General features: G+C 52.4%; 1 protein-coding gene across 1 annotated transcript in view; it reads right to left on the bottom strand.

The window, feature by feature from the left end:
* The window catches only part of LOC119957061 (adhesion G protein-coupled receptor E5-like), a 74,602-nt gene that overhangs the window by 31,981 nt on the left and 27,405 nt on the right, over positions 1-15,216 (bottom strand). The window contains exons 5-8 of the mRNA XM_038784688.1: positions 15,061-15,159; positions 11,062-11,240; positions 9,370-9,537; positions 2,538-2,715 (exon numbers count right to left, since the gene is read on the bottom strand). Coding sequence (XP_038640616.1) covers positions 2,538-2,715; positions 9,370-9,537; positions 11,062-11,240; positions 15,061-15,159 — 624 coding nt within the window. The remainder of the gene's footprint in view (positions 1-2,537; positions 2,716-9,369; positions 9,538-11,061; positions 11,241-15,060; positions 15,160-15,216) is intronic.

Raw genomic sequence — 15,216 nt, 5'->3', positions numbered from 1 at the left:
ATATTCAGCCAGAGTCTGAAGGGGCTCTAACCCTAAAGCTGTTCAGTAAAGCAAGTAGTACTCTACGCCATGCTGATTTTAAGATGGATTGAGAGCTATATATTTCTTTTCTTGTTGTTTAATGGGGAATTGAGTAGTAGTGTTTAAGGGGTAATTATAAACTGTTCTTCTCAGGTGTGAAGTCAAATAGTTTCATATTGCATTCATAAGAAAGTTCTGTTTTAAAAATACCAAATCCCTATTTCTTTGTGCTTCTGCAGTGAATCATCGGAGTTTCGATCCAGTATTCTCGCACGTATCCCAGCAACAGTTGGGGTCGGGGATTGTAATACTGTGGAAACCTCGAACTTCACCTAATGGAGATGACAGGAATCTCACTCGCCATTGGAGAGACAGTCCTCCTTTGGGAACGCATGCCCAGTTAATTACCAGTCAGGAACTTAACTGGGCAGCATGGGCCTTCCCCAGGGTCAGGGACCCCCAGGGGTGGCCGATGAGATCCAGCCCCCTCGGAGCTTCTGGCCAATCAAAGACCACCATCGGGGACCGGGGGTGGGGGGGGGGGGGGGGGGAGGTGGCAGTTTCCAGTAATGCACCCTCCAGGTCGGAGAGGGGTGAAGGGGTAGGGGGCCGTGGGGGCAGGGGGAAGGGTGATTGGAATCAAGGAAGGGGGGTGGCTTCTAGCCTCCCCTCCCTTCCCAATGCTGGGACCCCTGATCAAGCATTGTTCAGCTCTGGAAAGACCAGCTAAAAGCGCCTCAGGTGGGGACAACATGCTCCATCTGCAAGGTCATCTAAGCTTGGGCACTGTCACAGAGCAGTTGTTGCATGTAAAATAACCCCTTGCCCTTCCCATCATGGGTTTTGTCAATCCTAAACCTGGGCAGAATTGGTGAGGAAACCTTTTTAACCCTACAACTCCATTCCCATATGTTTATGGGGGGGTAAAGGGTCTCATAAACTGCACAAGACTTATGAAGTAACAATGATTAAACTCCCCGTGAACCACGCCGGATATGGGCTCCCCTGTTAAAGGGGGCGGGGAACCCTAAACCATGTATAGCTGAACATTTGTATAAAGTCAGCCAGTTTCTTGCCGTGTAAATAATAGTTATTGTAATAAAGCTTTATTTATTTCAACAACTGTGTGTGGGCATCTCTGCGGTCTGCGAAAAAGGGTCCTGTTGTTTTGATGGGTGAGGTAATGGGGTGGCCATTTTGCACAGGTCAGCGGGCTGCAAAGGCCCAGGTCGACACAGACGATCGAACAGCAGGCTTGGAGGAAGAACCAAGTAAAGGTCCCTCCAAAAACATTTGCTCTCGGCCAAAGCTGATCAATTGGTCAGGTGTGCTCACTGCTGTTTGTTGGGTCTTGCAGGCCTCAACCTGACCGCTGCCTCTGCGAACCTGACAACAGTGACACTGACCGCTGTGAAACATTGTGGGGTGGTTTGAGTGAGGCACTATGGGATGGTTTGAGTGAGGCACTATGGGATGGTTTGAGTGAGGCACTATGGGATGGTTTGAGTGAGGCACTATGGGATGGTTTGGGTGAGGCACTATGGGATGGTTTCAGTGACGCACCATGGGATGGCTTGAGTGAGGCACTATGGGATGGTTTGAGTGAGGTACTATGGGATGGTTTGAGTGAGGCACTATCGGATGGTTTGTCTGAGGCACTATGGGATGCTTTGTATGAGGCACTATGGGATGGTTTGAGTGAGGCACTATCGGATGGTTTGTCTGAGGTGCTATGGGATGGTTTGAGTGAGGTACTATGGGATGGTTTGTCTGAGGTACTATGGGATGGTTTGAGTGAGGCACTATGGGATGCTTTGTCTGAGGTACTATGGGATGGTTTGAGTGAGGTACTATGGGATGGTTTGAGTGAGGCACTATGGGATGGTTTGAGTGAGGTACTATGGGATGGTTTGAGTGAGGCACTATGGGATGGTTTGAGTGAGGCACTATGGGATGGTTTGGGTGAGGCACTATGGGATGGTTTGAGTGAGGCACTATGGGATGGTTTGAGTGAGGCACTATGGGATGCTTTGTATGAGGCACTATGGGATGCTTTGTATGAGGCACTATGGGATGCTTTGTGTGAGGTACTGTGGGATGGTTTGTATGAGGCACTATGGAATGGTTTGTGTGAGGTACTCTGGGATGGTTTGTATGATGCACTATGGGATGGTCTGTGTGAGGTACTATGGGGTGGTTTGAGTGAGGCACTATGGGATGGTTTGAGTTAGGTACTTTGGGTTGGTTTGAGTGAGGCACTATGGGATGGCATGAGTGATGCACTATGGGATGGTTTGTGTGAGGTACTATGGGATGCTTTGTATGAGGCACTATTGGATGGTATGAGTGAGGCACTATGGGATGGTTTGTGTGAGGCTCTATGGGATAGTTTGTGTGAGGTACTATGGGATGGTTTGAGTGAGGCACTATAGCTAGTTTGAATGAGGTACTTTGGGTTGGTTTGAGAAGGAGTATGCAGACGTATGCAGACGTTAGCCCTGTGTTTTTGAAGTTACCTAGTATGTCTGATTTTATCTTCAGCTCCCCCAGCCTGGCGGCATCGCTTGCCAGTTGCATGGAGGTATCTTCCATTTCCTTCAGGAAGTCTGTCATGGCTTCGAGCTGTTTGACTTGATTTTCACCCTCAGAATTGCTCATGATGGCCGGAACTTTTGAAACACATTTGGAAACACTCTGCAACCAATGGAAATGCTTGATTAGTGACACGTCCAGGGTTTAACAGGCAGTGTTTTATTTTCCGTTGTACCTGTCCACTCTTCATCTAGCCCCCTGAAGACACTGATTTGCTATTGGACCAACTGGTTATGGTCCACTTCAACATATACGGCAGGATTCTCCGTTCCTGAGACTAAGTGTTGACGCCAACGCAGTATTTGTGGACATTCACGACAGCAAAACTGGCGCCACATCTGGACCGATTCAGGGACTGTGGAGGGGCTAGCACCGGTGCCACGTGGAACACAATCGATTCCAATGAGAAATGGTGCCGGCCTTGAATGTTTCGCGATTGACCATCAGGAGGCTGACAAGCTGCAGCCGCACATACACACAGCACTCCCCCCTCCCCACAGCATTGCAGCCAACAAGATGGCAGCGGGAAGAGCGGCTTCACGAATTACAGATGCCGAGCTGGAGACCCTCCTGGATGTGGTGGAGGAGAGACCATAAGACATAGGAGCAGAATTAGACCACTCGGCCCATCGAGTGTTCTCCGCCATTCAATCATGGCTGATATTTTTCTCATCCCCATTCTCCTGTCTTCTCCCCGATCCTCTTATTAATCAAGAACCTATCTATCTCTGTCTTAAAGACACTCAGTGATTTGACCTCCATAGCCTTCTGTGGCAAAGAGTTCCACAGATTCACCACCATCTAGCTGAAGAAATTCCTCCTCATCTCTCATTTTAAAGGATCGTCCCTTCAGTCTGAGGCAGTGCCCTCTGGTTCTAGTTTCTCCTACCAGTGGAAACATCCTCTCGATGTCCACTCTATCCAGGCCTCTCAGTACCCTGTAAGTTTCAATAAGATCCCCCCTCATCCTTCTCAACTCCAATGAGTACAGACCCAGAGTCCTCAACATGTTCCTCATACGACAAGCTCTTCATTCCAGGGATCATTCTTGTGAACCTCCTCTGGACCTTTTCCAAGGCCAGCACATCCTTCCTTAGATACGGGGCCGAAAACTGCTCACAATACTCCAAATGGGGTCTGACCAGAGCCTTATATTGTCTCAGAAGTACATCCCTGGTCTTGTATTCTAGCCCTCTCGACATGAATGCTAACATTGCATTTGCCTTCCTAACTGCCGACTGAACCTGCACGTTAACCTTAAGAGAACCTTGAACAAGGACTCCCAAGTCCCTTTGTGCTTCTGATTTGCTACGTATTTCCCCATTTAGAAAATAGTTTATGTCTCCTTACCTCCTTCCAAAGTGCATAACCTCACACTTTTCCACATTGTATTCCATCTGCCACTTCATTGCCCACCTCTCCTAGCCTGTCCAAGTCCTTCTGCAGCCCCCTTGCTTCCTCAATACTACCTGTCCCTCTACAGATCTTTGTATCATCTGCAAACTTAGCAACTGTGTCTTAAGTTCGTTCCTCCAGACCATTAATGCATATCGTAAAAGGTTGTGGTCCCAGCACTGACCCCTGAGGCACACCACTAGGCACTGGTTGCCATCCTGAGGTGGGTCAACCTGTACCCGACCGGGAAGGAGGGTGCCAGCTGCCGCCATTCACCGTGCCTGGCCGCGGTGGTAAGCGTCATGGACAACATCACCTGGACCAGTCAGCACTGCCAGGGAAAACTGCACAACCTCCTCAGGGAGGCCGGGATGAGTAGCATTGTGCCCGGAGCACACACCCCGTCCCAAATGTGCGTAACTCAAACCCCACCCTCTGACCTGGGTGATGCCTGAACCCCTCATGCACCACCACATGCCAGCATCCATACCAGCCGCCATAGCCAGGTGCCCTGCCCACTGTGGCCCCTGGCTACCCACCTACTGGGCTGTATGCATCGGACTGTCTAGCACTGTGATTTTCTGTCCCCCCCCCCCCCCCCCCCCCCCCAACCACCACACCATAACCTCCGGGAGAGAAAACTGGAGGGGACCACCGGATCTGCGACCCCTCAGCATTGCTGGGTTGGCGTCCCACAGGAAAGGGAGGTCGCCGATGTGGAGATTGGCCACGGGGAGGAAGTGAGACCCCGCTTTGTTGCGGTTCCCATGCCATGTGTTCAACCTCCCCTGCTCCAACACCAACCCCCCCACCACCCTCACCCTCACCCCCACCCCCACCCCAACACTCCAACCCTCACCCTAATCCCTACCATCACCCCACCCCCACCCTCACCCCTACCATCACCCTCACCCCCAACACCCCAACCCTCACCCTCATCCCTACCATTATCCCACCCCCACCCTCACTCCACACCACCCTCACCCCCAACACCCCAAATCTCACCATCACCCCCACAGCACCCTCATCCCCAACACCCCAACCTTCACCCTCATCCCTACCATCACCCCACCCCCACCCTCACCCCCACACCACCCTCACCCCCAACACCCCAAATCTCACCATCACCCCCACAGCACCCTCACCCCCAACACCCCAACCTTCACCCTCATCCCTACCATCACCCCACCCCCACCCTCACCCCTACCATCACCCTCACCCCCACACCACCCTCACCCGCAACACCCCAACCTTCACCCTCACCCCTACCATCACCCTCACCCCCACACCACCCTCACCCCCAACACCCCAAATCTCACCATCACCCCCACAGCACCCTCACCCCCAACACCCCAACCTTCACCCTCACCCCTACCATCACCCTCACCCCCACACCACCCTCACCCCCAACACCCCAAATCTCACCATCACCCCCACAGCACCCTCACCCCCAACACCCCAACCTTCACCCTCACCCCTACCATCACCCTCACCCCCACACCACCCTCACCCCCAACACCCCAAATCTCACCATCACCCCCACACTACCCTCACCCCTAACACCCCAACCTTCACCCTCACCCCTACCATCATCCTCACCTCCACACCATCCTCACCCCTAACACCCCAACCTTCACCCTCACCCCTACCATCATCCTCACCTCCACACCATCCTCACCCCTAACACCCCAACCTTCACCCTCACCCCTACCATCACCCTCACCTCCACGCCACCCTCACCCCTAACACCCCAACCTTCACCCTCACCCCTACCATCACCCTCACCTCCACACCACCCTCACCCCTAACACCTCAAATCTCACCATCACCCCCACACCACCCTCACCCCCAACACCCCAAATCTCACCCTCACCCCCACACCACCCTCACCACAACACCCCAAATCTCACCCTCACCCCTACCATCACCCTCACCCCCACACCACCCTCACCCCCAACACCCCAAATCTCACCATCACCCCCACACCACCCTCACCCCCAACACCCCAAATCTCACCCTCACCCCTACCATCACCCTCACCCCACAGCACCCTCACCCCAACACCTCAACCTTCACCCTAACCCCTACCATCACCCTCACCCCACAGCACCCTCACCCCCAACACCCCAACCTTCACCCTCACCCCTACCATCACCCTCACCCCCACAGCACCCTCACCACCAACACCCCAAATCTCACCATCACCCCCACAGCACCCTCAACCCCAACACCCCAACCTTCACCCTCACCCCTACCATCACCCTCACCCCTACCATGACCCTCACCCCCAATACCCCAAATCTCACCCTCACCCCTACCATCACCCTCACCCTTACCATCACCCTCACCCCCAATACCCCAAATCTCACCATCACCCCCACAGCACCCTCACCCCCAACACCCCAAATCTCACCATCACCCCCACAGCACCCTCACCCCCAACCTTCACCCTCACCGCTACCATCACCCTCACCCCTACCATCACCCTCACCCACAACACCCCAAATCTCACCATCACCCCCACAGCACCCTCACCCCCAACACCCCAATCCTCTCCCTCATCCCTACCGTCACCCCGCCCCACCCTCACTCCCACCCTCACCCCCGCCCCACCCTCACTCCCACACCACCCTCACCCACAACACACCAATCCCCACCCTCACCCCCACCCTCACTCCCACCCTCATCCCCACACCGTGCTCACCCTCACCCTCAACCCAGTCCTCACCCTCACCCCCACCTTCACTCCAACCCTTCACCCTCAACCAAATCCTCACCCCCAACACCCTGACCCTAACCCTCGCCCCTACACCACCCTCACCCTCAACCCAGTCCTCACCCTCAACCCCCATCTTCACTCCAACCCTCACCCAAACACCAACCCCCCCCCCCCCCCCACCACCCTCACCCCCATACCACTCTCACCTTCAACCCAATCCTCACCCTCACCCTCGACGATGAGGAGAACACGGACGGCTAACCTGAGCAAGAGACCCCAGAGGTCGGGTCCGGGGCTGACACAGATTCCCGTCGCATCCGTCTCCAACACCACCCCCCACCATCCCAGAGACACTCGCCTTGATTGGGCACTTTATCCAAGAGGCTTCTGGGACACTCTCTGGTGAGCACCACACAGCTGATCCGGGACATCAGGTGGAGGTATGAACACCTGAGGGTGGGGGGGGGGGGGGGGGCGGACGGTCGGAGGGCGGGCCGATCTCAGGAATTAGCTGCCACCCAGACAGGTTTCGGCCTTCTGAGACCGGACAGTCTCATCGGCCGTGGTGGTGCAATCACAGAGCCAGGACGACATGACGGGTTGTCGGCGAGCATCCAGGACCTGCAGGTGCAGTTGGAGGAGTCCAACCGGGTGCAGGAGCAGGAGGTGGTGCTGACCATGCGTGCCACACAGGCCAACATCGCACGGGTGGTGTCCGCCGTGGAGACCTTGCAGGGGGGGCGAGGGTTTGGCGATGGATCAGTGTGTCCAAGGCCTGGGGCCGTCTGTGCAGGCTGGCCGAGGCCTAGGACAGGGCTGCCCTCTCACAGGCAGGACCCCCCCCTGGAAGTTGCAGCGATGTCACTTCTTAACAGCAGGGCGCCTCCCGGCCTGATCTCTGGCACGGGCAACCTGGCACGCGGGCACCTTGTCACTGCCAGCCTGGCACACTGACAGTGCAACCCAGTCACCCTGGCACACTGAAAGTGCCAGGGTACCATGTTGCCCAGAACCCGACCCGCCGGGGGCCTCCCGTGGGCTGGGAGACCCCCCCCCCTCTTAAAGTTCTTTGATTGGGCTTATGTGGAATCTCGATATTCCCATGAGAACAAAGAACGTTCGACTTTGTTTTATGAACAAAGTTCTTTATTACTAACACCATAACTAAAATGTCTAAGGTGTCATGTGAGAGTACCTTTAAGGAATGGGTGTTTAAGAAATGTACCTTTAAGAAATTGATTGTTTATCAGTGATGTCAGAGTGTGGGTGGAGCTGGGCTGTCTGTCAGCTTTTTACTTTTGTTTTAGGCTGTTTGCTGCAGGGTGCGTTTTAGTTTTGTTTTCCGTGTTGGAGCTGAAGCCAGACCAAGCAGGTGTACTGATGTTCTCTCTGCCATCAAAAGACTATCTCTTGACCATTTGGTGAATTCGGAATTATAAATGTTTTCAGTAGTGAATGTAAACCTGATGTGCTTCTGTTAAAAGGTGTTTCTTTTGTCTTCTGGATGTTGTTTGGGAAGTTATTAAGGATTACTTAGTGTTGTATTCTTTGGGGGTTGTATTTGAATTAATGGTTACTGAGATGTTCACTGTTTGTTTTAAAAAGGTTAACTTGAGTTCATAGAATAAACATTGTTTCGCTTTAAAAAATACTTTTCCATTTCTGCTGTACCACACCTGGAGAGTGGGCCGTGTGCTCCCCATACCACAATCTAGTAAAAGTTGTGGGTCAGGTGAACTCCATGATACACTTTGGGGTTCTCTAAACCCTGGCCCATAACAAAGGTGAATGCAGTTGGAAATAAACGTCTAACACTAACTTACACTAAGATACAACAGAGCTGCTCAAATAGGCGACTGCTATCAACGCCGTACAAACACCTTCTGAAGGAACCCATGGTGCATCCGGGTCCATACTCACCCCGCCTGCTGGTCAGATGCTGGAACTACAACAGTAAAACATATAACTTACAATGCACGTGCAGATCATAGGTCATAAAATTTACAGTGATGGTGAACTACTCATATTATATGCAGATGATAGTCTGCCTATCATCACACCCCCCCCCCCCCCCAGGTGCCATAACGCCTTGTCCATGTTAGTGCGTTCCAGCGCTAAACGTCACCATGGCGTGGTCTCCCAGGCTGCACGTTTGTTCCTGGACTTCGGGGGAGATTGGGCAGCGACGTATTTAAATTAGCCTCACTGCTCACTTGAATATGTAAATCTGGAGCCGTGAAGCAACAGTGCTAACCACTGTGTGCTTCCAAGAGGTAGGAGCTGGCCCATCGATCTTGCTCCACCATTGAAAACGATCTTGGCCGTTCTGGGCACTCGACCTCCACTTTCTCGATCATCTCCCCGTATCCCCCTCGAATTCCCCGAGAGACCAGACAACCTGTCCAGACCGGAGAAGGGGAGAAATCTGCACGCTCAAAGGGCCGCAAATCTCCCCCCCCCCCCCCCCCACTCCCATCCCCCAGCCTCAACTGTATCGCGTGAGGGGGGGGAATCCCAGTCAAATCCCTGACCAGAGGAACCAATCTGTCACCACCCTCGCTGTACAGCCCCATCAGGATGTTGCAGGGTTAGAAACCCCCCCCACCACCCCCACCGACCCTAAAACAGAACGCCGGCCGTACCTCAGTGGACTTTAACCTCTCCAGCACGGTAAACGTGGACAATCGATTACAGCTGCAAGTAATGGCGTTGGCGTCAACCTTCAGCACTTCACACCCATCTTCAGTCCAAATCGTTCTACAATCTTTAACACTCAGGCGAACGCAGAAAACCTCTGTCGCCTTGGTATTCTATTCGAAACAGAATAGGTTCAGAGGTAGGAAATGGCTTCGGCTAAAGAACATTGGAGGCAAAATGACCGGAATTGGTAAAGCAAGACGATTGGGATTTTGCTTTGGTTGGCCTACAAGTTCGATCTGGAGGGGCGAAGAAAGATGGGACCGAATGGCTCTTGTGCAGCCCAGCCTTCTTGTGAAATCCATACCTTGTAAATGTGTACAAAGTGCCCCCTCCAATGGCCTGAGTCCGGAAGGTTGAGGATCCAAGGCTCGGCCGCATAATCCAGAGAGATTCTATCGGATTCATTCTATGGATTCTATGTGCGTCAGAGCAGGACTGGCCCCTGCTCACCTCTGAAGGATTCTTTTTCTTGGATCCATGGAATTCCTACAGTGCCGGAGGAGGCCATTCGGCCCATCGGGTCTGCACCGGCCACCTGAACGAACGCCCCACCCAGGCCCTCTTCCCCCGCCCTATCCCAACAACCTTGTAACCTATGCATCTTTGGACACTAAGGGGCAATTTAGCACGGCCAAACCACCTAACCTGTGCATCTTTGGACACTAAGGGCAATTTAGCATGGCCAATCCACCTCACCTGCGCATCTTTGGACACTAAAGGGCAATTTAGCACGGCCAATCCACCTAACCTGTGCATCTTTGGACACTAAGGGGCAATTTGGCACGGCCAATCCACCTGACCTGCACATCTTTGGACACTAAGGGCAATTTAGCATGGCCAATCCACCTAACCTACCTATCTTTGGACACTAAGGGGCAATTTAGCACGGCCAATCCACCTAACCTGTGCATCTTTGGACACTAAGGGGCAATTTAGCATGGCCAATCCACCTAACCTGTGCATCTTTGGACACTAAGGGCAATTTAGCATGGCCAATCCACCTAACCTATGTATCTTTGGACACTAAGGGGCAATTTAGCACGGCCAATCCACCTAACCTGTGCATCTTTGGACACTAAGGGGCAATTTATCATGGTCAATCCACCTAACCTGCACATCTTTAGACTTTGGGAGGAAACTAGAGCACCCGGAGGAAACCCATACAGACACGGGGAGAACGTACAGTCTCCGCACAGACAGTGTCCCAAAGCCGGGAATCGAACCCGGGTCCCAGGCGTTGTGAGGCAGCAGTGCTAACCAACCTGCCACCTTTGCCGCCCCATTGAGGAGGTGTGACTGGGCCTTGGTTGAGGTTCTGCTGTCGAAGTGGGGGTCCACTTCCAGCCAATCAAAGGACCGATGGCCGTTAAATGGCCTGAGGACACGGCAGCCAAGTAGCTTGGGGGAAAGGAAAAGCTTCCCCCAGTGTAAAATGCAGCTCTCTGTGTTTATCTAACACCAATCAGCCTCCAGTGCTTTCACCATTTGTTACATGCGGCAGGGCCCATGGTCACGGCTGACGTTACCAAAGTGCCGCCATTTCTGCTGTATCTGTTGGGGCTAAGGAGCTTAATTGGCCTTTCATTATGAAAACAGCAATATTCCCTTTGCAGAATACAGGCAAATGCACAAACCTTAATTTGGGGGAAAGTCAAGTTGATGCTCGGAGAAATGTGACATCCTGACATGTTGGTGCTGACGACCGTTGCTATGTTGCTGACCAATGCCAGGTTGACCTGGTTATTGGCTTGGTACAGTATGTTCCTGATCCCATGCGTTTCATTGTAAGTGATGAAGGCGAAACTGGTCTCACCTGTTGGGGTAAATGGAAAGGGGTTGCAGCATCACCAATAGGTAGCTGGACCTCGGACATTGAGTCAAGTTCTCTTTCCCCCGTTCAAAATGCAAATGCATGTTGGATGCAGTTAATCCGGAGTGTTGTTGATAAAAGATCACTCCCCCCCACACCCCCTCCCCCCTCCCCACCGGAACAATAAATACTCGCACACGGTTTAGTAAAGTTTCCAATACAATCTCTAAACCAGTGATGGACAACCTAGGCCGCAGGAGTGGCCCTCCTTCATCTCTGTGGGCCGCAGGATTGAAATCGGGCCTGTTCACTAACAGTGACACCCCATGAATAAGACTTAAAACATTTAGTACACGCCAAATATTTGATAACGAGTTATAGAGAATGATGAAATCATTTATATATTAATAGAACCATCATCAGCTTCAAATGGTGAAACCAAAAGAAATGTTTTTACTTTGGGCCCGGACGGAGCCCCAGGTTCTCACAGTCAATGTTGTGAGCGATCAGCACGCGCCTCACTTCACTCTCCCTGGCTTAACGTGCGAATCGCTTCAGCCAGACCGGCAGGAAAAAAAACCCCATCACGGACGGAAATCAGCGGAATGCGGCGACCCTGCCCTTGGGCAACGTTCCACGGTCAACAAAATGACTCGTGGGTGGTCCATCTCTGCCCAAGGCTGTTCTGGCCATGACAGCTGGCAGGAACGCATCGGGCGGGATTGTCCGTCCGTTCACGGAAGCGGGACACCCCAGTCCTGCCACAGCGACCGGGAGACTTGGCCGAGGGCCAAATTCTCCATCCTCGCGAGCAGCGGCAGCGGGGCGGACTCGCAACGGGGGATCCCGGCCGTAACATCTACCTCGTGGGGAAGTGGAGCCAGTCATTTGGCCCCCTTGAGCCTGTTCTATCAACCAGCGAGACCGTAGAACATAGAACATACAGTGCAGGAGGCCATTCAGCCCATCGAGTCTACACCAACCCACTTAAGCCCTCACTTCCACCCTATCCCCATAACCCAATAACCCCTCCTAACCTTATTTTGGTCACTAAGGGCAATTTAGCATGGCCAATCCACCTAACCTGCACGTCTTTGGACTGTGGGAGGAAACCGGAGCACCCGGAGGAAACCCACGCAGACACGGGGAGAACGTGCAGACTCTGCACAGACAGTGACCCACCAGGGAATCGAACTCGGGTCCCTGACGCTGTGAGGTAGCAGTGCTGACCACAGTGTCACCATGTCACTCTTTATTTATCTGAGCAACCACGCCCAGACTTAACTAATAACCAGCGAGCAGGCACATATAATCAAACACGGAGCAATTGAACATGAGGATAGCAAGCAATCGGGAAGACTAATCGAATGTTGCTCTTTATTGCAAGGGGGAGGGGGGTCCTGTGGGACATTGGAGAGACTACACCGAGAGCATTTCTGTACAGTTCTGGTCTCCTTATTTAAGAAGTGATATATTTGCTTCAGAAGCAGTTTAGAGAAGATTCTTGAGGTTGATTGCTGGGTTTAATGGCTCAGAGGAGGCTGGTGGTAAATAAACACAAGTTCAATTAACTATGTGCAACATCCTGCTCAAGGCAGCATGTCACAGCCAGTTCAGTACAGAGGAAGGCTATTCTTGCTATGGAGGGAGTGCAGCAAAGGTTGATTCCTGGGATGGTAGGACTGTCACATGAGGAGAGACTAAATTGGTTAAGATTACATTCATTGGAGTTTAGAAGAGTGAGAGGGGATATCACAGAAACTTACAAAATTCTAACAGGATTAGACAAGGTAGCACTGTGTTGCTTCACAATGCCAGGGTCCCAGGTTCAATTCCTAGCTTGGGCCACCGTCTGTGCGGAGTCTGCACGTTCTCCCTGTGTCTGCGTGGGTTTCCTCCGGGCGCTCCGGTTTCCTCCCACAAGTCCCGAAAGACGTGCTGTTAGGTGAATTGAACATCCTGAATTCCCCCCTGTGAACCCGAACAGGAAGCCGGAATGTGGCGACTCTGGGATTTTCGCAGTAACTGCATTACAGTGTTAATGTAAACCTACTTCTGACACGAATAACGATTATTATTATGTTCTCGATGGTGGGGGAGTCCAGAACCCAGGGTCATAGTTTGAGGATGAGGGGTAAACCTTTTAGGACTGAGGTGAGGAGAAATTTCTTCACCCAGAGAGTGGTGGAATTTGCTACCACATCAAAGAACTGTCAAAATAGGAAGTTTTTTAAAAAATTTAGTGTACCCAATCATTTTTCCAATTAAGGGGCAATTTAGCGTGGCCAATCCACCTAGCTTGCACGTTTTTGGGTTGTGGGGGCGAAACCCATGCAGACACGGAGAGAATGTGCAAACTCCACACGGACAGTGACCCAGAGCCGGGATCGAACCTGGGACCTCAGCGCCGTGAGGCGGTTGTGCTAACCACTAGGCCACCGTGCTGCCCTCAAAATAGGAAGTTGAGGAAGAATTTCTTTCGAACATAAGAAATAGGAGGAGGCCATTTGGCCCTTTGAGCCTGCTCCACCATTCATTAAGATCATGGCTGATTTGATTATGACCTTGACTCCACTTTCCTGCCTTCCCTCCATAACTCTTGAAACCCTTTGCACTCTAACCCAGCCTTGACTATATCCAATGATTCAACCTCCAGTGCCTGCCGAGGTAGAAAATTCCCAAGATTCACCACCCCCTCGAAAAACGAAATTCCTCCTCATCGCTAATCTTTAATGGGAGACCCCTTCATTTTTAAAGCCGTCCCCCAGTGCTGGATCCCCCCCCCCCCCCCCCCCCCCCCCACGAGAGGAAAGGTCTTCCCAGCATCCACCCTGTCAAACCCCCCTCAGAATCTTGCATCTTTCAAAAAGGCCGCCTGGAACGGGACAAATTGGGTAGCTCTTTCAAAGAGCTAGCACAGGCCACGTTGGGCCGAATGGCCACCCCCTCCAGCGCTGGCTGCTTCCATGACCACCAGCTGAATGGGAGGCATCGATTCCAATCTCCAGAGCGGGTGAGGTCATAGGTGAGACGCTGACCTTTCACCCTCGGGACTTGAGGTCAATCGGGTGCAACTCTGCTTTGCCTATTGGCTGTCAGTGTTCTCGGTGAAGTGAAATGCCAGGAAATTCAGTTCAGGCATCAGAGTTGAGCTTCAGCTGAGAGGAAAAGTATCAGTTTTGTTCAGGGGGACAGCCCAGATTAACTAGTTTGTAAGAATGGAACAAACTGTCATCAGGAAGGATGGTTAGAGAGCAGGCCATGGAAGAGAAGGTTGCCAAGGGCACTAGATAAACGTTTAGCGTAGGGCATTCTTCTAAGCCTTGGGCTGTGAGCAAAGTGGATGGGCAGAATGGAGAGAGCTTTACTCAGCAATAAACCCCACCTGGGTTGGCGTGAGGCAAGAAGATGCCCTATCCCAGAGCAGGTATTAGCCATTATCTTAATGGAGCGCAAGATGCTGACGGGGGAAAGAGCCTTCCGGTTGACAAAATATCACAGAGGGTGGCACGGTACCACAGTGGTTAGCACTGTTGCTTCACAGCGCCAGAGACCCGGGTTCCTGGCTTGGGTCACTCTCTGTGCGGAGTCTGCACGTTCTCCCCGTGTCTGCGTGGGTTTCCTCCGGGTGCTCCGGTTTCCTCCCACAAGTCCCGAAAGACGTGCCTGTTAGGTGATTCGGACATTCTGAATTCTCCCTCTGCGTACCCGAACAGGCGCCGGAATGTGGCGACGAGGGGATTTTTACAGTAACTTCATTGCAGTGTTGATGTAAGCCTACTTGTGACGATAAAGATTATTATTATTAGAGAAGCACAATTACCAGAAGCTGCCACGTTTTCAATGGCAGACCAATTAAGTTCCACGCTATTGTTGCCGATGGAGAGTTGCACTGTTTTGCCTCCTGGTGTGCAAACTACATCTAAAATAACGAGACAGAAAGGTAGCTGTGTTGGTTACACTGGAACAAGAGCATCTG

The sequence above is a fragment of the Scyliorhinus canicula genome, chromosome 25 (assembly GCF_902713615.1).
Source record: "Scyliorhinus canicula chromosome 25, sScyCan1.1, whole genome shotgun sequence".
NCBI classification, from domain to species: domain Eukaryota; kingdom Metazoa; phylum Chordata; class Chondrichthyes; order Carcharhiniformes; family Scyliorhinidae; genus Scyliorhinus; species Scyliorhinus canicula.
This window is presented reverse-complemented; position numbering and strand designations above follow the sequence as displayed.